At 35.3% G+C, this 26,303-nt stretch overlaps 1 protein-coding gene, 1 long non-coding RNA gene and 1 other non-coding gene across 3 annotated transcripts in view; 2 read left to right on the forward strand and 1 right to left on the reverse strand.

The window, feature by feature from the left end:
- Positions 1 to 14,342, forward strand: part of LOC110642346 (exosome complex component RRP41-like) — an 18,455-nt gene extending 4,113 nt beyond the window's left edge. Inside the window, exons 2-7 of the mRNA XM_058148237.1 lie at positions 11,441 to 11,519; positions 11,746 to 11,848; positions 11,939 to 12,059; positions 12,444 to 12,532; positions 13,570 to 13,719; positions 13,877 to 14,342. Of these exons, the coding sequence (XP_058004220.1) occupies positions 11,441 to 11,519; positions 11,746 to 11,848; positions 11,939 to 12,059; positions 12,444 to 12,532; positions 13,570 to 13,719; positions 13,877 to 13,966 (632 nt within the window). The 3' untranslated portion in view covers positions 13,967 to 14,342. The remainder of the gene's footprint in view (positions 1 to 11,440; positions 11,520 to 11,745; positions 11,849 to 11,938; positions 12,060 to 12,443; positions 12,533 to 13,569; positions 13,720 to 13,876) is intronic.
- LOC131181164 (small nucleolar RNA R71) lies at positions 6,748 to 6,854 on the forward strand. Its single transcript, XR_009149792.1, has one exon. It is a non-coding gene; the product is annotated as a small nucleolar RNA R71 (small nucleolar RNA).
- LOC131180733 (uncharacterized) lies at positions 8,382 to 9,193 on the reverse strand. The gene is made up of 2 exons (XR_009149365.1): positions 9,162 to 9,193; positions 8,382 to 9,039 (listed from the first exon to the last, which is right to left on the reverse strand). It is a non-coding gene; the product is annotated as an uncharacterized LOC131180733 (long non-coding RNA).
- Positions 14,343 to 26,303: the final 11,961 nt, after the last annotated feature.

A 26,303-nucleotide genomic window follows, 5' to 3' on the forward strand; every position in this document is an offset into this window, starting at 1 on the left:
AATAGATGGTGAGTAATGTATGGAAGATTATATTGCCAAACCCATATGCAAGCATAAAAGATCTAACTCTACTAATGTAACAAGCATTTTTCAAAGAATCATTAGGTCTTTTTAAGGGTTGTAATGGGGTCTAATAGGGTAAAATTGTGGTTAACAAAGAAAGGGAATAAGGTAAACAAAATATGAGAATAATATTAATCATGAAACTCAAAGTGCATCCAATATTTTTTTTTTTTTTTTTTTTTTTATATCAAGAGGAAAGAAATTCACAATGAATCTCAAGTGCTATCACAATGATTATACAAAGGGACTATTTTTTTTATGCTTATTTTATTTTATTTTATTTTGATTTTGTATGTGTCCCTATTTCATGTCACACCCAAAATTACCTTTGGGATATTTTGGTGACCTTTTCAACTTTTGACAATTACTCTAGCACTTTTCAAGATGTTTCAATCCTCCGAGATTTTTTTTTTTTTTTATTTATTTATTATTATTTTATTATTATTATTATTATTATTTTTTTTTTATATCATTATCATTTTTTTATGCACTTAATTGCTAAAATACTATTCTCATAGATAGGTGGTAGTGTTTAGGTTTAATGGCTAGGTAAATGATTTGGGTTCCAAAGAAATTAGGAGATTAAGGTTCAAGGGGGTTTGCAAGGGTTAAAATGAAATTGAGGTAGGTTAAGGCTAAATGTGAGGTTTAAAATATGAAGGAATGCCTAAATCATATTCTTATCAAATGCAAGTTAAAAATTTCGCTTTGAAAGATCTAAGATGCTTGTTCTAGGAATGGTGAGACGACAATGACCATTTTCTTCCTTAAAGGCTTATCCAGACACTCAAAACTCAAAATAACTAACTAGCACTGCATACCTAAATTGATATATTAATTTTCAGCTATTAAGTAAGAGAAAGAATAATGCTTAAGACTTTGTACCCAGCTGGAACTTTCATTCCACTAACCATCTAAAGGCAAGCTGGATTGCTTGAATAAGTGGCTTATGGAATTCAAAGACTGGTTTAAAAATTCAAAAATTTTAAATGAGTGAATGATATGCATGAGTGTAAATGTATAGTCAACCTAATTGCAACTAAGTATGCGTAACTAAGTATATGAGGCTATATGCAAGTGTATATACGTAGTAATGAATGTGTCACTATATGCAAATGAAAAAGGAAAAATAATTTTTGCAAAAAATTTACCCTCTCCCCCATACTCAGAATGAACATTGTCCTCAATGTTAGAAGAGTGCATGGAATGGGATAATGTGCAGAAAATGGGTAGATCATATGTGCATAAAGAATTATTACCCTGTTGCATAAGCGATAGCACAACTTGTGTTGACAGTGACACAAGCTGAGATGAGAATTGTTACCTCATTGAAGTGCAGCCAATTTAATTAGATAAAATTTGGACAGCTGCTGCACTCATTGCAAAAGAAACAGTGCAATGGAATCCATTAATTAAATCGATTAATCTCAAAAATTTGGAATAGGGAAGTTAAGCTCAAAAATATAGCCATCAAGTGTAAATCCGAAGTAGCACATAAAAGCAAGTGAGCAATGTACTAAAAATATAAAAGAAAAATGTATTTTATGAGGAACTAAAAAAAACTGAATAAGTAAATGGTTCAAGTAAAATAAAAACAACACAAGCAAAATAAGTTCAAAATATGAAGTAATTAAGCAATGAAATTAAAGACATGAAATGTTTTTTTTTTTTTTTTTTTTTTTTTTTTTTTTATGCTCATTTGCTTGCAATGCATTGTATCCCATCTGCACAAGGAAATTAGAACAATGTTAAACTCTGAATAAGGAGTATATAAAAAAAAAACTTAAAACAAATGAAAGAAAAATTGGGAGTTATGCACAAAAATGCTAAGTTTAGGTCTTTAGCTTGACCATACTTACTCAAAATTTCATGGAGAATGAGAAAGATAGCAAGTTGCTATTTTCTCAATTGGCTCACCGGCTAAATAATGCCTCAACCTTTGTCCATTTACCTTGAAATTACCAGATTTTTCACCAAAAATTTCCACAAAGACCATGAGGTAAAACTTTCACAATTTTGAATGGACCTGACCACCTTGATTTTAATTTTCCTGGAAAAAATTTTAACCTTGAATTGAATAAGAGAACCAAATCTCCTTCTTTTAAGTCCTTTTTCTTGATATGCTTATCATGCCATTTTTTAGTTCTTTCTTTATAGATCCTAGCATTTTCATAAGCATCAAGTCTCAATTCTTCTAATTCATCAAGTTGCAAAAGTCTTTTATGTCCAGCAGCTTGCAAATCAAAATTGATTGCTCTAATGGCCCAATAAGCTTTGTGTTCTAATTCTACGGGCAAATGGCATGATTTCCCAAAAACTAACCTATAAGGTGTAGTTCCTATGGGGGTTTTAAATGCTGTTCTATATGCCCAAAGAGTGTCATCTAATTTAAGGGACCAATCTTTTCTGGACTTATTGACAGTTTTCTCCAAGATTTGCTTGATTTCTCTATTTGTGATTTCTACTTGGCCATTTGTTTGAGGGTGATATGGTGTGGCAATCCTATGCTTTACCCCATATTTTCTCATCAACTTTTCAAATTGGTGGTTGCAAAAATGGCTACCACCATCACTGATTATGGCACGTGGGGCACCAAACCTGGTCAAAACAAATTTTTTCAGAAATTTTACCACAACTTTTGCATCATTGGTAGGTGTAGCTATAGCTTCTACCCATTTAGATACATAGTCCACCCCTACCAAGATATATTTATTCCCATATGAAGATGGAAATGGCCCCATGAAATCAATTCCCCACACATCAAATAATTCAACTTCTAATATGGACTGTTGGGGCATCTCATCTCTCTTGGAAATGTTGCCTACCCTTTGGCACCTATCACACTTGCTTACAAAGTCTCTCACATGTTTAAACATTTTAGGCCAATAGAAACCTGATGTCAAGACTTTTTCAACAGTTTTTGAGACACTAAAATGACCACCATATTCAGAGGAATGACAATGGTAAATAACATCATGCATTTCTTCCTCTGGTATACATCTTCTAATTATTCCATCATTGCATCTCCTAAACAAAAGCGGTTCTTCCCAAGAATAAAATTTAACATCATGCAAGAATCTTTTCTTTTGCTGCCAAGATAAATCAGGTGGCAAGACACCACAAGACAAGAAATTCACAATATCAGCAAACCATGGAAGTGCAGAATTCAACACATACAACTGCTCATTCATGAAAAATTCATCAATTGGCACAATTTCATCATCTTTATTTTCAGTTTTTATCCTAGAAAGGTGATCAGCCACCACATTCTCAACACCCTTTTTATCTCTTATTTCCAAATCAAATTCTTGAAGTAATAAAATCCATCTAATCAACCTAGATTTAGCTTCTTTCTTGCTCATTAAGTACTTTATTGCTGCATGATCAGTGAAAACAATTACCTTTGAGTTGACCAAATAAGAACGAAATTTATTGAGTGCAAATACTACCGCAAGGAACTCCTTTTCAGTTGTGGCGTAATTGACTTGAGCTTCATCAAGGGTTCGGCTTGCATAGTAAATGGCATAAGGTTTTCTATCTTTTCGCTGGCCAAGGACAGCTCCAACAGCAAACTCACTTGCATCACACATAATTTCGAATGGCAAAGTCCAATCTGGGGGTTGCATGATAGGAGCTGTTGTTAATGCCGTCTTTAACCTGCAAAAAGCAACCATACAATCTTGATTAAAATCAAATTTAACATCATGATTCAAAAGATTTGTTAAGGGTTTAGCAAGTTTAGAAAAATCCTGAATAAATCGCCGGTAAAACCCAGCATGTCCAAGGAAACTCCGCACTCCTTTGACAGTGGTTGGAGGGGGCATTTTTTCAATAATTTCTATTTTGGCTCTATCCACTTCAATTCCCCTTTTTGAGATTAAATGCCCTAAAACGATTCCCTCTTGGACCATAAAGTGGCATTTCTCCCAATTCAACACCAAATCATTATCAGCACATCTCTGCAAGATTTTAGACAAATTAGTCAAGCATGAATCAAAATTAGTTCCATATACTGAAAAGTCATCCATGAAGACCTCCATAATTTCTTCAATAAAATCAGAAAAAATAGCCATCATGCACCTTTGAAATGTGCCAGGCGCATTACACAATCCGAATGGCATCCTTCGATATGCAAAGGTGCCATAGGGACATGTAAAGGTAGTTTTTTCTTGGTCATCAGGATGTATTGGAATTTGAAAGAAACCAGAATATCCATCTAAGTAACAAAAGAATGAATGCTTGGCTAATCTCTCTAACATTTGATCCATAAAAGGAAGAGGAAAATGGTCTTTTCTTGTGGCATTGTTCAACTTCCTATAGTCTATGCACATTCTCCAACACGTACTTGATTCTAGTGGGTATCAATTCATTATTTTCATTTTTAACCTGTCACCCCACCTTTCTATGTTACTACATGCACATGACTAACCCACTCACTTTAAGAAATAGGGTAAATAATTCCAGCAGCTAGTAATTTTAGGATTTCCTTTTTCACAACATCCTTCATTGTAGGATTCAATCTTCTTTGATGTTCAATGGAAGGTTTACTATTTGGCTCAAGGAAAATCCTATGCATACAAACTGTTGGACTAATTCCTTTTATATCATCAATTGCATAACCCAAAACTCTTCTATATTCTCTCAATACTCTCAACAATTTGTCATTCTCAATATTAGTCAAACATGCATTAATTATAACAGGATATGTTTCATTGGGTCCAAGAAAAGCATACCTGAGGTTGGAAGGAAGAGGTTTAAGATCTACCTTTGGGGCATCCTCTACCTTTAATGATGGTGGTTTGATCTCCAAATTTTGCACTCCTTCAAGTTGAAAAATTGTGGCTTCAGGATGTGGTGGAGAGCTTTCCAAGTATTGCGCAAAAATAGCCATGTTATCATCATCAATGCTCCCACCATGGACTAAGCAATTTTCAAGTGGGTCTTGTGGATAGCTTTTTCTGAAATGCTCTTGAACAATCTCATCAATAATGTCTACCCGCAAACAAGACTCAACTTCTTCATGTTTTCTTTTCATGGCTGGATTGATGTTGAATATCATTTGATCATCTCCCACTCTAAGTGTCAATTGCTCACCCTTTACATCAATTAATGCACCAGCTGTTGCCAAAAAGGGTCTTCCCAATAAGATAGGAACTTTTGTGTCTTCTTCCATATCCAAAATGACAAAGTCCACGAATGTTAAATTTTCTAACCTTGATAGTCACATTTTCAAGAATGCCTTCGGATACTTAATTGAGCAGTCACCAATGAGAGATACATGTTTGTGGGCTTCAACTCTCCCATATTCAATTTTTCATATATTGAAAGAGGCATTAGGCTGACACTAGCTCCAAGGTTACATAAGGCATTTGCCACACAGTTATCACCAATATGACAAGGAATGGAAAACACACCCGGATCTTTGAGTTTGGGAGGTAACTTCTTACGGATTATAGCCGCATTGCTCTCCCAAATTGATGGTGTCATAATCTTCTAGCCTTCTCTTGTTGGAAAGAATCTCCTTCAAAAACTTGGCATAACTCGGCATTTGGGATAGTGCCTCAGTGAATGGCACATTGATATACAATTTTTTTAGCACTTCAAGGAACTTGCCAAATTGCTTGTCTAGTTTGTGCTTGATGAATCTTTGAGGGTAGGGAAGGGTGGGTTTGTAAGGTTCAGTAGGGATGTATGGTTTCTCTCCCTCATCTTGCTCACTTTTGCTTTCTTCTTCTTTTTCATTTTTCTTGCTCTCAACTGAATTTTCTTCTTTTGTGCTTTCTTTTTCTTCTCTCTTGTTTTCACTCTCTTGACCTACTTTCTTACCACTTCTCAAGGTCACCAACTTACATTGTTCATGAGGGTTTTGTGGTTGGCTAGGTAGTTTCCATAGGAATTGCTTCTGATGAGCTTGCTTGTTGCGCCAAGTGAGTCTCCAACATGCGGTTGTGGACTTGTAATTGATCCATGGTTTGTCTCATGTGTTGCATTTCTTCCTCCAATTTGCTATTCATCTTGCTTTGTTCAGCAAAAAATTTCTCCATCATGTTCTCCAAGGATGGCTTCGGTTCATGGGATGGAAGGGATTGTTGTGCTCTTGCTTGATATCCAGGTGGTGGCTGCCTTGTGGGCTGAAATTGAGGCTGAAATTGAGGCTTGTTCTGCTGCATAAACTGCTGGTTATGAGCATAATTTGAGCTTTGGCCTTGTTGAGCAAAAGTTGCTTGTGGTCTCCATGTTGAGTTGTTCATATTAGAATAAGAATTTCCCATAGGTTTTTTATGATAAACTCATGCATAAGCAGCTTGCTCTTGCAAATAATCATCACCATAAGAAGAATAATTAACTCCACAACTTTGAGTTCCATTTGTGAAGGCAACTTGTTGCATAGTTGTAGGAGTTGAGGTTGTTGCCTTTGTGCAAAAATCACTAAGAAGCTGAGTCAACTGATCAAATTTTGCATTCATGTAGTTAACTGAGTCAAGTTCATAGATCCCAGCTTTCTTTGGCTCAAGTGCTCTAGGATTTCCCCATAAATGGGTATTATGAGCAATCTTCTCTAATAGATCATAGCATTCTTCACTTGTCATTCTCATGAAATCTCCTCCTGCTTGTGAATCAATTGTGTTTCTTATGGCTGGAGTAACTCTGGTGTAGAAATTCTGAACAATCATCCATTTGGGTATTTCATGATGAGGACATTGCCTTTCAAGCTCCTTAAATCTCATCCAAGATTCATACAAAGTTTCATCATCTCTTGGTTTAAAAGCTACCATCAAATTCCTCAAATGAGTAGTTTTCCCAGGTGGGAAAAATTGAGATAGAAAAGCTTGAGATAGCTGCTCCCAAGTAGCTATAATAGCTTGTGGGAGTGAGTCATACCACTCCAATGCTGAATCCCGAAGAGAAAATGGAAATAATGTGAGCGAATAACTTCATCGAAACTCGGGTTGTCTTTGTGTACCACATATCATCAAAAATTTCTTCAAATGAGAATGTGGATTTTCATGTGGGCTACCTCCAAATTGTGAATTCTGAACCATTTGAATAAGACCAGTTTTTAACTCAAATTGATTAGCTCCAATAATAGGTCTGTTATCTCTCACATCTGCACATCTAGGAAAAGCATAGTCTAACATGGATCTTCTTTGAGGATCATTTTGATTAACCACAGCATTTTGCCCGTTTTGCTCATTTGCTCCATTGTTTCCACCAATAGCTCTATTTTGATTCTCCATATTTTCTATTGTCTCCTCTTGCTCAAATATTTGTTGTTCTTCTTTTTCTGCTTCTTTTCTTCTCTTGTACTCCTTTTTGTTGGCTCGTGAATTTTCAATTTACGGGTTGAACAACAATTCGATTATCACTTGTGCTTTTCGATCGTCTCATAAACAAGAAAAGTACGAAAAACACAAGGAACAATAGTGAAAATAAAAGAAAAAAATTCTAATTAGCTTAAAACAATTAAAATCCAACTTAAAAACAAACAATTCCTAAGAACGGCGCCAAAAACTTGATACGGTGTCCGCAAGTGCACGGGTCACGATAGTATAGTTTTAAAAATTGATATCGATCCACAGGAATTGTGCTTAAATTGGAAATAAAAGTATAAGCAAATTAGAATGACAAAAATTAAAAGATATTAAAAATAAAATCTAAAAATTAAAATTAAGACAAAAATTAAAGATGTAAAATGAAATTTGGAATTAAAATTGGTATTTGAGGAATTAAAACTAGATCAATCAATTAACTAAAATTAATTAAACTAGATTACCCAAAAATTAATTTGAAATATCTATTTATGAAATTGAGAGAAATTAAATCTAAATTCAATAAAAATAAAAATAAAGTGATTATAGAAATTGGATTTAAATTGGATTTAAATTTAAATTGCTATTTATGAGGTTTGGAGGATTTATATCTAATTTCAATGAAAAATAAATTGATTCTAGAGATTGGATTTTCAATATTGTTTGCATGTGGTTTTTCCTAATTTAGCCAAACACATGAGAATTGCAATTTTGAGGGAAATCAATTCTTAAATTTTTGAAACCTTTTTCAAGCATCTCAAAATTGGTTTTCATTAAATCAAACCCTGTTTTCACGGTATTTCAAATCTAACAAAAACCCAATTAATGCTCTAATTGATTTTTGGAAAGTTCCCCTTAATCTTCTTAGCTTATTTCTAACACCAAGAAAATAAAGTTTATTGCAAGATTATCCATCCCCAATATTCACTTTTCAGTCCATCTATTAAGGATTAAAACTTAACTTAATGAGGGCCCATTCATCAAGCAAGGAAATAAGCACACAAGCAATAAATCAAAATATAACAATCTTCATTTAAATGGCTAAATCAGTTCAAAACCACAAAACAAATCAATATTTACAAACCCATCTCTAGAATCTCAATCAACTACTCACAAATCATTGTTTAAAGACAAACCCAAATGAAGAAATGAAGAAATAATGGAAATGTAAGCTAAAAGGGGTAGAAAAACCCAGCAAATTTGCAGCAGGATCTCTGCAGAAAAGTGCAGAAACTTGATCCTTGCTGCTGCTGGAAGAAGATGCAAAAGATGCTCCTCCCTTTCCCTCTTTCTATCTTTCTAAAAATGCCTCCCTTGCTCTCTTTCTATCTTTCTAAAAATGCCTCCCTTGCTCTCTATGCTCTCTATATGGAAAGAAAGTGATAAAATGGGTCTTTATATAGGCTAAGGGATTGTTCTAGAATGGGTAAAAGGGGGAAGGATCTAGAAAAAGTGAGGTAAAAAGGCTGGAGTAACGGAAATGCCACGTCAAAAAATTTTCCAGTAAAAACGACATAAGCCGAGTCAGTTGTGTCGCGGGTTGTGTCGCTCTCGGCCATTTTTTTTTCTCAACTTCAAAATTTTTTTTTTTTTTTTGGCAATTCGATTTTAATCTCCTCCAAATGGCTACTCTGATCAAAATACATCAAATTTCTCCAGATTTAACCTACAAAACAAATAAATTCCAAAAATTAAACTAAGAAATGTGAAAATTGTAAAATTGACTAAATATATACTAATATCTAAAATAATAGCTATGAATAAGGGTAAATTATGTGCAAAAATTACTCCTAAATGATGATATAAAATGCATGCATCACTAGCATGGCCGATGGTCACCGGACTTCACAAGGAGTTTGATCGGCACCCTTGCTTCCTTTTGGGGCTGGCAGTGAGACAGTGGTGTCACTTTATAATGGTGACCCAAAGACACAGCCGTTGGCAAGCAAAGCAGAGGAAGGAAAAAAGGGTTTTTCATTTTCAGGACCACTGCTCTGATACCATGTTGAAGTTAGAACACTAGAAGACAAAGGAGAAAATAACAAGGGGAATTTTATGTGGTTCGGCTACTAAGAGCCTAGATCCACGGACACAAAAACTTAAAGGGTTACATCTTTATCCGCTTGCATTTTTCTTCAATACATAGTCCATATTTATAATGGAAGGCACAAGACATATGGAATAGCATAAATTAAGGATTCTCCACTATACCTTTAATTAAAGCTTCTCCATTGTGAGAGATCCCTTGAATTAAGGGAGAATCCCATCAATTCCTACAACTAGAAGAAATCTTTTTCAGAAAGTTGAGCTTTCTGTCTTTCACATATAAAAGTATGGTGCTGCCTGTAATCTCATAGTGTGATCATGTGTTTTCACTTGTTATGTCTCCTTTGTAATTGAAAATCCACTGTTTAGTGTTTCAGCATACTATGGATGAGAGTGAATCTCATGTTTTATTGCAGAGTTTTTATGTAGACACTAAATCCTACTGGTTGGTTCTTTAAAAGAATTTATGTACCCGATGGAATACCAATTGAAGTGTGGAAGTGTTTGGGAGATATGAGAGTGGCATGGTTAACTAAATTATTTAATAAGATTCTAAACTCAAAGAAAATGCCTGATGAATGGAGGATGATTATTTTAGTACCTATTTTTAAAAATAAAGGAGACATACAAAGTTGCTCAAACTATAGGGGAATTAAACGTATGAGCCATACTATGAAGTTGTGGGGGAGAGTTGTGGAGTATCGACTACATCATGATACTGCTATCTCTCTCAATCAATTTAGCTTCATGCCTGGTCGTTCAACTATGGAAGCGATCTTTCTCATTAGAAGCTTGATGAAGAAATATAGCGATGTGAAGAAAGATCTACACATAGTTTTTATTGATTTGTAGAAAGCTTATGATAGTGTTCCAAGAGATGTCTTATGGAATGTGTTAGAACAAAAAATGGTATCTATTAGGTACATACAAGTGTTGAAAGATATGTATGAAGGAGCAATTACTATTGTGTGTACAGTGGGAGGGGACACGAGATTTTCCGATCTCAATTGGATTACACCAAGGATTAGCTATAAGCCCTCACCTTTTTATATTAGTTTTAGATGAATTGATGAAACATATACAAGAGAGTATTCATTGGTGCATGATGTTTGCGGATAATATTGTTCTGATAGATGAGACGCGAGAAGGAGTCAGTAGAAAGCTAGAGTTTTGGAAAAGTACTCTAGAGTCAAAAGGCTTTAAGTTAAATAGAACGAAGACAGAATACATGCATTACAAGTTTAGTGAAGGACTGAAGGTCAAACTGGTGATAGGGAAGGAGTTAGTGTGGATGACGTGGTATTGTCCCAAAGTAATCACTTTAAATATATCGGATAGGGGATGTGAGGAGGATGTTAGTCATAGCATTAAAGCCGGATGGTTGAAGTAGAGACGTGCTACGGGAGTTTTATGTGATCGCAAGATTCCTAATAAGTTGAAAGGAAAATTTTACCGTACAGCCATACGACCTGCTATGTTATATAGTAGTGAGTGTTGGGCACTGAAGGAGTCGTATGCGTCTAAAATAAGAGTTGCAGAGATGAGAATGTTAAGGTGGATGAGTGACCATACTAGATTAGATAAAGTCCGTAACGAGAGTATTAGAGAAAAGGTAGGAGTGTTGTCAATTGAGGATAAGTTGAGAGAAGAGAGATTGAGGTGATTTGGTCATGTGAAGCGTAGACATACGGAGGCTCCAGTTAGACAAGTAGAGCACATTAGGTTAGAGGATAGAAAGAAAAAAAGGGGTAGACCTAAATTGACTTGGAGGAGAGTAGTACAACATGAGCATTACACATTTCTGAGGATTTAACCCAAAATCGTTTAGAGTGGAGAAAGCGAATTCATATAGCTGACTTCAAATTATTGGGATAAAGGCTTAGTTGAGTTGAGTGCAGTGCATTATTATCAGCTTATTGGCTTTTAAACGCGCGCGCGCGCACACACACACACACTGACGTGTGTGTAATGTGATTTTATCTGATTTCCTTGAAAGATCATTAAGTTTTTTTCACTTGCAGTTTTTAGGACTGGTGCTGTAAATGCTGCTGCAGGATCAGCTTATGCTGAGTTTGGAAATACAAAAGTCGTCGTGTCTGTGTGAGTCTATTGTTTCCTTTAATATGCATATCATCCTCTCCTTGATCTCTATTATATATATATATATATATATATATATATATATATATATATATATATATATATATATATATTTTAAACCTTTTAAATTTATTGATGAGGTTTTTGTGATGTACTTATTCTGGCAGAGCTATTGGCTATGCAATAGAAACATGTTTTTACATTTTATGGGTCTTTCTTGGTTCAGTTTTGGTCCCAGAGAAAGTAAGAAAGCAATGATGTATAGTGATGTAGGCCGGCTGAATTGCAGTGTGAGCTATACAACTTTTGCTACCCCAGTCCGTGGACAGGTAGATGAACTAAAGGCATCTATGAATTTTGTGATACTCATGTTGCAAGTTGTCTGTATCTAATATGTGAGATTTTTTTTTTTTTGTTAGGGATCAGACCATAAAGAATTTTCCTCAATGCTTCATAAAGCTTTGGAAGGTGCGATAATGTTGGAAACTTTCCCCAAAACAACTGTAGATGTTTTTGCATTGGTGTTGGAATCTGGTGGCAGTAAGTTACAGCTTCACATTAGCCTTTTAAATCTGGGCCTAATTAGATTTTTGAAAAATGAAAAGGTAAAGGATGAAAAAAGGAAGTCTAGGTAAGCAAAATTTAAGGTTGTCTTACAATGAATATTCCTTCACAAAGGAATGACAGGTTTAGTCTGCAGGATAACACAAATACTGTTCTGACACAGCTGTCATTGCGTCAAACTGATATTGGGCACTGGTGCTTTTTGTGTTTAAGTTTGAGATTGAATAGCAAGTCCATGTATTCTTTGGAAGTTTATGTCCTTTTTTCTGCAGCATAATTTATCAACATAATTTTTTTGATACTGAGAAAGTTTAAGCTTACCTTTGATCTCATTAATGAACTTCATCATTTTCTTTGCAGGTGATATTCCTGTTGTAACATCTTGTGCAAGCCTTGCCCTGGCTGATGCAGGGATTATGATGTATGACCTCATTGCTGGAGTTTCAGTGGTATGTTTCCTGCTAAAAATTCTGTTTTCTGACACTTCTGTTTGTGATTAGCATGAAGTATGCATCATATATTTACACAATCTTTCATTACATTTAGTAAAATATCTATTTATAATTCACGTGATTGGTCTTTTTATTATTGTTTGATGCAAGTTATTAAAAGAACTCTGGTAATCTGACAGAGATCTAAAAATAGCACAAGCAAACAATTCTATTCGTGTAGTTAGTGACCATCAGTCTATTGATTTTGCCCAGCCATCAGTGTAAGAAGGGCATCCTTATGACCTTAAATCCTCTATTGTCATTTCAACGCGTTATCCTTCCGTAGTTTTCATTATCTTCACAAGTTACTATTACAGTTCTTGCTTGTAAAAAATTTAATCCTTCTTAGGGATCATAGTCAAGAAGCGATTCAGTTCATTGCTATATTGTCTTTCTTGCTGCTGGTGCAAGCAATTGGTTATCATTTGGCTGTACCTTCCTTCTCCATTTTCGTTAGTGTGCTTTCATCTGCACTATCTCTTGACAATATTAAGCTAGTTATTGTAATGAACTTGTCAATGGATATTAATGACCTCCTAGCTTAAAAGTTTCTTTGTTTGGAGAGCACACTGGTGGAGCCGCATAAGGACCAGAGGGGGCCAACTCCTCATCCAAAAGAAGCTCTTAATTTCCTTTCTAACTTTTTGGCCTTTGCTTATTGAACATGTGACCTAAGGAGATGATAGAGAATAGAAATTGAGTGGCCATGTTTACATTAGTTGCCTTATTGGAAGATTTGTTATGTATTTGATATTCTGAAGATCTTCTGATCTATGGAACTAATGCTTTTGGAGCTTTTTGCAGTGAAGGATTATGCGGTCGAAAACATCTGAGGATGATTCAATAAGCTTTAAATGCATTTATAATTGCCTTTATTTATTTATTTTTTTCGGAGATAAGTCTAGCTGCTTTAATCTTTTGCACTGAGTTTGCTCATGCTTGTTCCATTGTCAAATTTTCACACGTGCTAGCAATTAACATCTTTTGGTGCCTAGTCATGTCTTGGTACAAACCTCATCATTGATCCGATTTTGGAAGAGGAAAGCTGTCAGGATGGAAACCTAATGATTACCTGTATGCCTTCTCGTTATGAGATCACTCAGCTGACTGTTACAGGGGAATGGTCTGCTGCGAAGATGAACGAGGTATATCACTGAAATTTCCAGTATCTTTGTAATGCCAGTCACATTGTCAAACTGGTATTGGTTTTCTTTTTTCTCTGCTGTACATCATGCACTAAGCAACATTAGGTGTAGGCAATTTTTTGTGGTTTAGCTGTACTAAGTCTGTTCTTACTGACAGGCAGTGCAGCTTTGCCTTGATGCTTGCTCAAAGCTTGTGACAATAATGAGGTCATGTTTGAAAGAGGTTGCTTCTGCTACACAAGATTAGAAAGCAACTGAGAATAGTAATTGTGCCAATTAATACAAGTCACCTTTTTTAGCCATTTACCATTCCTGGTTTCTTCCCTCTCTCTTCATCATATCTTTTAAGTACGAATGATTATACAGTTTTATGAGATTGATTGGTATTTGCTGTGAGTTTTTTCCATCCCTGAATTTTCCCTGCGTTTCACCATGCCGCCTATTCATTTCCCGGACCCATTTGTTTCTACCAAGTAAATTGTTCTGCATTCCTGGATCAATTTAGTTCAGATTCTCCATTTTGCATTTCTTTGTTTATCTAGGCATTTAGATGGTAGGATCTTACATTTATGTATCTTTTCTCTGTGAAATGCAGACTTCATAAAAGGTTGAAGTTTCTTGAATTTTTGATCTCTTTTTTTTTTTGGGTCAAATTGGCTCTAGGGAATTGCTAATTTTAGTAAGAAAAACCAAATTGTAATTAAAAGTGTAGTTTGCTTTGAAAATAAATAATGACTCATGAACAAAATAAATTGGTGAAATTATAAATGCAACAATGTAAATATTTGATTTTTTTTTTTAATTTATGAAACTTATTTTTTATTTATAAAAAATAAATAAAAAATATTTTTATGTGAAAAATAAAAATAATTCATTACATAATAATTTTTCATGGCTTGTATTTTATTTTATTTTATTTTTTTCATTCGGCTCTATCCACATCTAATTTATTTTAGGATGATTTACATTGGTTTGCATCATTGCTTTTTTATTTCGTCTTTCTCGTAAAATCATGTTATGTTTTTCCTTACTAATATTACTGACGAAGTACTGCCCTCGCTAAGTCCCGATGGTCAACATCGTCGGTCGCTATGGCCGACTCCACTAAGTTTTTCTCCTTCGCTTGGCGCCAACATTACATATTCCGTCAGTAAAATTAATTCGGAAAATAAAATTTCTGTAGTTATTTAATAATTTTCTTGTAGTATTAAACTAACTAAAATATTTGGTATTATAATAATGAATGATGAAAATTGATATATTATAAAAATATATATATATAAAGAAAAATTAAATTATGAGTATGCATAATGCATCATATTATTAATAATAAAAGGAGAGTCAACGTGCGATTCGGAAAAAAGTGGACATATGGTGGTGGATCGTGGCTCTTGGATATGCATGCTCTTTGTAAAAGTAAGCTTGGTGTAAAGCAGACTCGTGGTGGCTTGGTGGAGTAATTAAGCTCTTTTTGGTATCATAATTCTACGTTGAGACGGGTGTGGGTAAAGAAGTTAGTATATAGGACAGATAGTAGAACAGATAGTGAAACAGAATACAAGATAGACATAGAAAACAATAGAAGATATCATAGAATGAGATCAATTAGGAAGGAACAGGATAGGAGGAGGATTAGGGTTGGTACTTGGAATGTTGGATCACTTACAGGAAAATTAATAGAGCTTGTGGATACCTTGAAAAGGAGAAGAGTGAATATTGCTTGCATTCAAGAGACTAAATGGGTAGGAGAGAAAAATAAGGAAGTGGGTAATTTAAGGTACAAACTGTGATTTACCGGAAAGGAGAGAAACAAGAATGTTGTGGGCATAATCATAGATAGGACATTGAAAAACGCTGTAATAGCTGTGAAAATAGTAGAAGATATAATTATACTAGTAAAATTAGTACTAGAAGGAGAAACAATAAATGTAGTTAGTGCTTATGCCCCACAAATAGGACTAGATAGTGAGAGTAAACAAAGGTTTTGGGAAGATATGGATGATTTAATACAAAGCATACCGAATGAAGAGAATGTTTTCATTGGTGGAGATTTGAATGGACATGTAGGAAGTGATAGGCAATATTATGAGAATATTCATGGAGGTTTTAGTTTTGGCAGTCGAAATGAGGAGGGAAAAAACATCATGGATTTTGCTATAGCATACGACCTGATACTAGCAAATACCTACTTTATGAAAAGAGAGTCACATTTAGTGACTTTCAAAAGTAGGCAACATAGAAGCCAAATTGACTTCCTCTTAACCAGGAAGACAAATAGAGCTCTATGCAAGGATTGCAAGGTCATTCCAGGAGAGGCTTTAACAAGTCAACATCGGTTAGTGGTCTTGGATGTCAAGTTTAGGAATAATTCAAGTAAGGTCAGAAGAAATAGTGTAACTCGAACAAAGTGGTGGGAGTTCAAAGGAGTAAAGCAAGTGAAGTTTAAAAATGAGCTTCTTGAGTCCGAAGCATGAAAGTTGGATATGGAGGCCAATGATATATGGATACAGATGGCATCAAAGATTAGAGAAGCAGCTAGAAAAGTACTTGGAGAGTCTAAAGGACATGGACCACCTGCAAAAGAGAGATGGTGGTGGAATGAGAAAGTACAAAAGGCAGTGAAGAGAAAAAGGGAATGGTATAAAAAATTACTTAAATGAGATAATAATGAGGCATATGAACAGTACAAGATAGAAAAGAAAGAGGCAAAAAAGTCAATTAGTCAAGTAAAAGCACAGACCTTTGAAAAGTTATAAAGAAGGGGAAAAAGTATTTATAGATTAGCAAGGAGGAGAGAAAGTAAATGTCAAGATCTTAATCAAGTTAGGTGCATTAAGGATAAAGAAAGAAAAATGTTGGTGCTTAAAGATGAGGACATTAAAGAAAGATGGAGAAATTATTTTAATGATCTCTTTAATAATAGTCAAAATGGTAATAGCGTGAATATAGACTATAGAATAATAGAAAAGAATGTGAATTATACTAGAAGGATTAGATCTTTAGAAGTAAAAGAAGCACTTAAGAGAATGAAAGTGAGTAAAGCCTATGGACCCGATGGAATATCAATTGAAGTGTGGAAGTGCTTGGGAGATATGAGAGTGGCATGGTTAACTAAATTATTTAATAAGATACTAAATTCAAAGAAAATTCCTGATGAATGAAGGAGGAGTATTTTAGTACCTATTTTTAACAATAAGGGAGACATACAGAGTTGCTCAAACTATAGGGGAATTAAACGTATGAGCCATACTATGAAGTTGTGGGGGAGAGTTGTGGAGTATCGACTACATCATGATACTGCTATCTCTCTCAATCAATTTGGCTTCATGCCCGGTCCTTCAACTATGGAAGCGATCTTTCTCATTAGAAGCTTGATGGAGAAATATAGAGATGTGAAGAAAGATCTACACATGGTTTTTATTGATTTGGAGAAGGCTTATGATAGTGTTCCAAGAGATGTCTTATGGAGTGTGTTAGAACAAAAGAGGGTATTTATTAGGTACATACAAGTATTGAAAGATATATATGAAGGAGCAACTACTATTGTGCGCACAGTGGGAGGGGACACAAGATATTTTCTGATCTCAATTGGATTACACCAAGGATCAGCTACAAGCCCCTACCTTTTTACATTAGTTTTAGATGAATTGACGAAACATATACAATACAAGAGAGTATTCCTTGGTGCATGATGTTTGTGGATGATATTGTTCTGATAGATAAGACACGAGAAGGAGTCAATAGAAAGTTAGAGCTTTGAAGAAGTACTTTAGAGTCAAAGGGCTTTAAGTTAAGTAGAACGAAGACAGAATACATGCATTACAAGTTCAGTGAAGGCCAAACTAGTGATAGGGAAAGAGTTAGTTTGGATAGAGTGGTACTGTCCCAAAGTAATCACTTTAAATATCTCGGCTCAGTCCTTCAAGTAGATGGGGGATGTGAGGAGGATGTTAGTCATAGGATTAAAGCCGGATGGTTGAAGTGGAGACGTGCTACGGTAGTTTTATGTGATCACAAGATTCCCAATAAGTTGAAAGGAAAATGTTACCGTGCAGCTATACGACCAACTATGTTATATGGTAATGAGTGTTGGGCACTGAAGGAGTCATATGCGTCTAAGATAAGAGTTGCAGATATGAGAATGTTAAAGTGAATGAGTGGCCATACTAGACTAGATAAAGTTCAAAATGAGAGTATTAGAGAAAATGTAGGAGTAGTGCCAACTGAGGATAAGTTGAGAGAAGGGAGATTAAGGTGGTTTGGTCATGTGAAGCGTAGATATACGGAGGCTCCAGTTAGACAAGTAGAGCACATTAGGTTAGATGATAGAAAGAAAAAAAAAGGCAGACCTAAATTGACTTGGAGAAGAGTAGTACAACATGACCTAGAAGCATTACACATTTCTGAGGATTTAACCCAAAATCATTTAGAGTGGAGAAAGCGAATCTATATAGCCAATCCCAAATTTTTGAGATAAAAGCTTAGTTAAGTTGAGTTGAGTATTAAGACCCATAAACCAATAAACCAATTACCTTGAGATTTTGAGTTAATATAGTAGTCGAGAGTATGTTCTTTTACTGGACTATAATAAAAGATTTTCCCCATGCACTAGATCTTTGACACCTGCAATTGCTTTCTCTATTCTCACCATATTCAATGAGGAGGTTTAGTTCCATATTTTGCAATTTAGCACATGATAATTCACCATGTTTTGCAGCCTCGGTGTCCATGTGAGTTGACTGCGTGCTATCTTCTTTCTCCTCCTTTCTTTCTTTTTTTCATTTTCTTTTAATTTACAAAAATAAGGCTCTCCGGCTATAACGGTGCTAACTCTCTTAAACCTGAGCTCAAAGTCACAAGATGATGTCTTCGATTTAACTCAGCCTTATAGCGAAGGACTTAGTATAAACAGAGATAATATTTAGTAATCATGTTAATGCGAAGAGTTGAATCATGGTGGAATAAAATTATTTCACCAAGTTAACCACCAAGCTAAGGTGTGGGCTATCTTCTTATTAGTCCCTGAACGAGTAATTATACAGGGACATTGTGATTGTTTATAGTATAATTAATTTCAAGCATGCTCATTGAATTTTGCATTAAAAAACAGAAAATGATAGAATAATAAATAAAATTTTAAATATATTATTCTCCATTAATATAACCACTTAATTATTATAATTATATATTAAGACGTTAAAATGTAACAACTCTAAAAAAAAAAAAATGTCTCCAGGTTATTTTACTGGCTGCGTACTGAGGTTGAGATCACCTGCATGAGAACTATCAACATTTTATAACTTGAAACTTAATCAAGATATTAATAAAATAATTATAGAAGTCGAATGCTACAGCCTCCAAATTGATTGTCATTAATTGTTAATTAATTGCTTGATTTGATGATGGAAAAGATGGCACGATCAAACTAATAAAAAAAAATATCACTTACATGTTCAACACCAATTTTAAATTTGTTGACTTCTAGACGGTGATGATAGAGCTGCTCTCAGTTGGATTCACAGGCCATTTGCTTATTTCAAAAAAGCTTATTCTTAGGCTTTGCAGACATCATCTGAGAGATAGTTGGTTTAATATATTGATTGAAACATCTAACCACGTACCTAATCTACCCAAATGCCACTGCTGCTAGTGCCTATGTGAGGTGTGGTGTTTTAGCCTTGAGCAAAAAATTTTCCAATTTTTTATATGTGGGTAATCGTTAATCTCATAGTTTTGAGAATAGCTCAGCAAATAGATATATTTTGAATTTTTTTCTGGTGTAAACCCGTGTGTGTGGGTTTTATGGTTTGAGTCCATTTGTTCTTTAAATATTACAGAAATTTTAATCCAGTTGACTTTAATATTTATCTTTATAATCTAATGATATGGTCCAACCGTAAGTGTACAGGTCATTCAAGTAGTATAAAAAAGTTATCATTTTCTTAGAGAGTTATATTTTAAATTAAATTTTTTATATGAAATTTACTAATCTAAAACTAAATTTAAACTAAAAATTAATTAAATGAAGAGATTAGAGATTTAATATGTATAAATGCAAATTCAGAAAAGAAATTAATTGAATGGCAAGTATCACAAAAATTGCAAGCAATAAATATAGCAAAATGAAATATGGCAAGAATTAAAGTAATAAGCAATAAAAATCAACGATTAACAATGATAATCGCCAGGAGCTGCGGCAATGGTTGCACAGGTAATGTTGAAAAGTAGCTATGAAAAGGGCAAGGTATTGGGCACCGCGTTACAGGGGATTGTCGAACCTATACCAAGGTATTCAGAAGATCGGTCGCTTCGGCTTGGGATATGAAGAAGATGCTCTAGTAGATGGAAGATTCTGGATGAGAAATATGCTCAGGGATCAAAGGTTTGACTGAACATTCGGGAAGGTGAAAGTTGTTCCGAAAATCACAGATGTTTTTACCAAACCAATCATTGAGAATCTAGAAGAAAGTGAAGAGTCTCCTTTAGAGCCATCCATCGATGTCATACAGCTAGACTCCATGTCTGAGGTGTTGATTTCACTAATCGCTGAAGGGCAAGAGCTTGATAATTGGGAAGCAGAAGATATCCCTATGCTTAATCTCGAGTAAAGTATATTTTGTTATCAACACTTGATCATTCTGTCCATGGTGACAAGTGTAATACTGAAAATGGACCCTTTTTTATGATTGAAGTATTAATAAATTAATAGCACATTTTGTGTCCAATTCTCTTTTCCTTTCGCCATTAAAATCCATTTTTTAATACACTCCACTTTCATTTCTTCAGGACTATCGACCAATCCAGACATAATAATTCAATTTACTCTGAAATTCCTTATGTTAACTTTGAAAGTCCCATAACTGCCATTGATTCGAGTGATTCCGAAGAAGAGTCTGTAGAAGAATAGGGCGAAAGAGATGTTCTTTCCCTAGTGCCTTGTGGGGATGAAATATGCACCATAAATTTAGGGATTGAGGAAATTAAGAGGGAACTTAAGGTCGTGAATAACAGAGAATTAGAGAGTATGATCAGTTTGCTTAAGGAATTCATTGATGTATTCTCGTGGAGCTATGATGACATGTCAGGATTGGATCCTCATATAGTAATGCATAAAATCCCTCTGATTCCTGGGACGACCCCAGTGAAATAGAAATTGAGAAGAATGGACCCTGACACGCTGCTCAAAGTTAGGGAAGAAGTCAAAAAGCAGTATGATGTTGGATTCCTAGAAGTGGTGAAATACCCCGAGTGGATAGCTAATGTTGTTCCTGTAATGAAGAAGGATGGAAGAGTAAGGGTATGTGTTGATTACAGGGATCTCAATAAGGCAAGCTTAAAAGATGATTTTCCTCTCCCACACATAGATGTGCTGGTAGACAATGCTGCAGGGCTAGGAAGATGTTCATGTATTGACGGGGCATCGGGGTATAACCAAATTCCCATGGATGAGGGGGACAAAGACAAAACTGCTTTTATCACTCAGTGAGGGGTATTTTGCTATCAGGTGATGTCCTTTGGATTAAAGAATGCCGGAGCTACCTACCAATGTGCCATGGTCACATTATTCCACGACATGATGCATAAGGAAGTAGAAGTATATGTGGATGATATGATCATTAAATCCAGAGGGGCAGAAAGTCACATACAGGTGTTGAGAAAGGTGTTCGAAAGGCTCAGGAAGTATCAACTGAAGCTGAACCCAGCTAAACGTGTGTTTGGGGCCAGGTCTGGTAAGCTATTGGGATTCATAGTGAGCGAGAAAGGAATAGAAGTGGATCCAGACAAAGTTTGAGCCATTCAAGAAATGCCATCCCCAAAGATAGAAAGGGAGGTGCGTAGTTTCCTGGGAAAACTGAATTACATTTCAAGATTCATCTCCAATCTCACTCCTAAAGCTGAGCCCATTTTTAAACTACTAAAGAAGAATAACACCGCCTAATGGGATCAAGTTTGTCAAGAGGCTTTTAAAAAGATTAAACAGTACCTGTCAAATCCGCCGATATTAGTTCCTCCAGTGACTGGAAGGCCGTTGATTTTGTATATGGCAGTTCAACAAAGTTCGATGGGATGTGTGCTAGGACAACATGATGACACGGGGAGAAAGGAAAGAGCCATTTACTATCTAAGCAAAAAATTCAATGAATGTGAGTCAGGATACTCATTCCTAGAGAAAACTTGTTGCGCATTGGCATGGACAGCAAATCGACTCAAGCACTACATGTTGAATCATAAAACGTGACTCATCTTCAGAATGGACCCAATCAAATATGTATTTGTAAGCCCGTTCGTGCCAAGGAGGATAGTAAAATGGCAGGTCATACTTTCTTAATATGACATTGTCTACATAACCAGAAAGGTAGTGAAAGGAAGCGTGATTACTAATCTCCTAACAGAAAACCCGATCAAGGATTATGAAGCCCTAGATTTCCAATTCCCCGATGAGTATGTTAATGAAGTCAGCAGTAATGACAAAGAACCAAATGACGTATGGGAAATGTATTTCGACGGAGCATTCAATTTGTCTGGTAATGGGATTGGGGCAGTTTTGATATCCCCAGATGGAAAACATTTCCCAATAGCTATCAAGCTAAGGTTCGACTACACCAACAACGTTGCAGAGTATGAAGCTTGTGTGATGGGTTTACAGGCTACCATCGAAATGAAGATCAAGAAATTAGAGGTGTACGGAGATTCGGCCTTGATCATTTACCAAGTCAAAGGGGAATGACAAACTAAAGACTCAAAACTGATCCCGTATCAAAAGTATCTCCTAGAATTGATCAAGAAATTCAAAGAGATTTTCTTCACTCACCTCAACCATAACAAGAACCAATTTGCCGATGCCTTAGCCACTCTAATTGTTATGACTCAGATGGAAGATGGACAGACGACACAGATGTTACAAATTAAAGCAAGGAGTGAGCCGGCGTACTGACTCATGATCGAAAAAGAAACAGATGGTAAACCGTGGTATCATGACATCCAGGTCTATATCAAAACCAGGGAATACCCTCTCGGGACAAGCAGAAATGAAAGAAGAATGATCAGGAGGTTAGCACTTGGATACTTCCCCAGTGGTGAAATTTTGTACAAAAGAAGTTCCAATGGCGAGTTGTTGAGGTGCGTGGATGCAAAAGAAGCAAGGAGGATCATTTTTGAAACTCATGAAGGGAATTTCGCTACTCATGCCAATGGGCATATGATGGCCAAGCAAATCATGAGACGGAGATATTTTTGGATTATTCTGGAAAAATACTGCATTGAGCACTTTCGAAAATATTATAAATGTCAAATTTATGCTGACTCGATAAATGTCCCGCCTCATCAGCTTTGTAATCTTGTCTCACCTTAGCCTTTTGCAATGTGGGGCATCGATGTAATCGGTCCTATTAATCCCAAAGCATCCAATAGGCACAGGTTCATCTTAGTGGCTATTGATTACTTTTCCAAATGGGTTGAGGCAATGTCATATGCTTATATCACACAAAATACATTCCTTAAAATTTTCAAGAATAATGTTATCTGCCAATATGGCCTTCCTGGCGAGATTATCACTGACAATACTAAGAATTTGAATGGCTCAAAGATTCAAAATTTATGTGACTAGTACAAATTCTAGCATCTCAATTCATTACCATACCGTCCCCAAATGAACGGAGCGGTGGCAGCCGCTAATAAAAATCTTAAGAGAATAATCAGGAAAATAACCGTCACTTATAAAGATTGGCATGATATGCTTCCCTTCACCCTTCATGCTTATTAGACCTCCATAAGGACATCGACTGGGGTAACTCCGTATTCATTGGTCTACGAAATGGAAGTTGTTATACCTATAGAAGTGGAAATTCCCTCCCTGAGAATTCTAAAAGAGTCAAAACTCGATGAGTCAGAATTTATTTAAACGAGGTTAGATCAGCTGAATTTAATAGACGAGAGAAGACTAACAGCATCGGGTCATGGGCAGTTATACCAAAGGAGAATGGCTAAAGCATTTAATAAAGACGTTTGCCCGCGCGAATTCCAATCATGAGATCTGGTTTTAAAAAAGATCCTCCCAAATAAAAAATGATCCCCGGGGCAAATGGTCACCAACTTACGAGAGACCTCTGTGGTTAAAAAGGCATTTTCTGGCGGTGCATTGATCTTGACACATATGGAAAGGGAAGAATTCCCAAGACCCGTGAATGCAGATGCTGTAAAAATATATTATGCTTAAAAAAAAAAGAAAAGAAAAAAAAATATAGGAGTGAAAACCCGAAAGGACGCTCCTAGCAAAATGTGTGAAAGAGGGCGAAAACCCGCAAGGGCGCTTTCTACAAAATGAGTAAGGGGTGAAAACCCGAAAGGGCATTCTGAAAAAGTGAGTAAAAAAAAAAATCATCCTCTAGGGGTGAAAACCCGAAAGGGCGCTCCTAGGTACAGAAAATGGAGAAATAAGGAAGGGGGCTTGAGACCAGAAGAGGTAATAAGTCACCATGGCATGAACGTTCGTCGGAAGATTACTTGAAATGGTGGCAGTTAAGGGAGTTCAAAGTTAGCTAAAAGGAATTTGTGAGATCTATTCTTGCACCCTTTTCTTTGAAATTGTACCTTTGTTTTTAAGCCATAATAAAATTGTTCCCTCACTCTAATTTGTTTTTTTTGCAATTGTATACCTTGATTTATGCGCTATTAATTCGTTAAAACTTTATTATAAGATAAGGATTTGAATATTGGTAACCTCATATACTTTGCTATGAGATTTGCAAGGGATAAACGATGGCCGGGCGATTGGTGCCAAAAAAAAAAAAATATAGGAGTAAAAACCCGAAAGGGCGCTCTTAGCAAAATGTATGAAAGAGGGCGAAAATCCGCAAGGGCGCTTTCTACAAAATGAGTAAAAGGTGAAAATCCAAAAGGACATCTTGAAAAAGTGAGTAAAAGGAGGAAATTGTAGGCCAAGTCTTGGGACTCGTTCTGACCCTCTCCATTAATCATCGATCTTCGGGACCTTGTTAAGTACACTTTGATTGGAAGAATATCTTGTGTCAGGTTTGCTTTGTGATCATTAAAGGTATAAATATAACATTTCATACCCTCAACGTCTGGATTCAAGATCCAAGTTGATTTTTAATTTCAAGCATTTTAATTTCCTGTCATCAACCTCTGAATTCAATATTCATGTTGATTTTAATTTCATTGCCTTCAACCTTTAGAATCAAGATCCAAGTTGATTTTTAATTTTCTGTCATCAACCTCTGAATTCAAGATTCATGCTGATTTTAATTTCATTACCCTCAACCTCTAGATTCAAGATCCAAGTTAATTTTTAATTTCTAGCATTTTAATTTCCTGTCATCAAATTCAAGATTCATGTTGATTTTAATTTCATTGCCCTTAACCTCTGAATTCAAGATTCATGTTGATTTTAATTTCATGCCTTCAATCTCTGGATTCAAGATCCAAGTTGATCTTTATTTTTCAGCATTTTATTTTAATTTCTTGCTATCAATCTCTGGGTTCAAGATCCAAGTTGATTTTAATTTTTAGCATTTATTTTCCTGCTATCAACCTCTGGGTTCAAGATCCAAGATGATTTCAATTTTCTGTTATCAACCTCTGAGTTCAAGATCCAAGTTGATTTTAACTTTCAGTATTTTAATTGTCTGTCATCAATCTCTGAATTCAAGATTTATGTTGATTTTAATTTCATTGCCTTCAGTCTCTGGATTCAAGATCCAAGTTGATTTTAACTTTTAGCATTTTAATTTTCTATTATCAATCTCTGGGTTCAAGATCCTAGTTGATTTTAATTTTTAGCATTTATTTTTATGCCATCAACCTCTGGGTTCAAGATCCAAGTTGATTTTAATTTTTAGTATTTATTTTCCTGCCATCAACCTATGGGTTCAAGATTCAAGTTGATTTTAATTTCTTGTTATCAACCTCTGGGTTCAAGATCCAAGTTGATTTTAATTTTCAGCATTTATTTTCCTGCTATCAACCTCTGGGTTTAAGATCCAAGTTGGTTTTAATTTCCTATTATCAAGCTCTAGGTTCAAGATCCAGGTTGATTTTATTTTTCAACATTTAATTTTCTATCATCAACCTCTGGGTTCAAGACCCAAGTTGATTTTAATTTTCATCATTTAATTTCTTATCAACCTTTGGTTCTAATATCCCAACCGCCCAAAATATGGTTCTGAATCTTTACATGATTCCTATACAAGAGAATTTCATTCTCTTTAATAGAAATTATGTAAAGCGGGGTTGTTGTAGACACCATATTTTGGCCTACCTTCGAAGGCAAGGTTCTTTTAAAATTGAAACTTTATTATCCGTTCTCGACCAATGTCCCGATCACAGGTAGCTTTTCCAAACTTACCAATGGCTCGTCTCTGGAACAAATCGATCTCACGCTCAAGTTAGATTACTTTTCGATCCCTTGGTCTTTATCTGATAAGTTTGAGTCAATAATTGGATCTCCAGACCATCCAATCTTGCCTGCTGTTGTTCTCCGATCTCTCTATGTACAAATACTGCAAAATTCCATTTGACTAATATTGTGATCGAGTTTCTCACTTGAATTGCCTAGATATTCCTCA

Source organism: Hevea brasiliensis, chromosome 6, assembly GCF_030052815.1.
Source record: "Hevea brasiliensis isolate MT/VB/25A 57/8 chromosome 6, ASM3005281v1, whole genome shotgun sequence".
In the NCBI taxonomy this organism is placed as follows: Eukaryota; Viridiplantae; Streptophyta; class Magnoliopsida; order Malpighiales; family Euphorbiaceae; genus Hevea; species Hevea brasiliensis.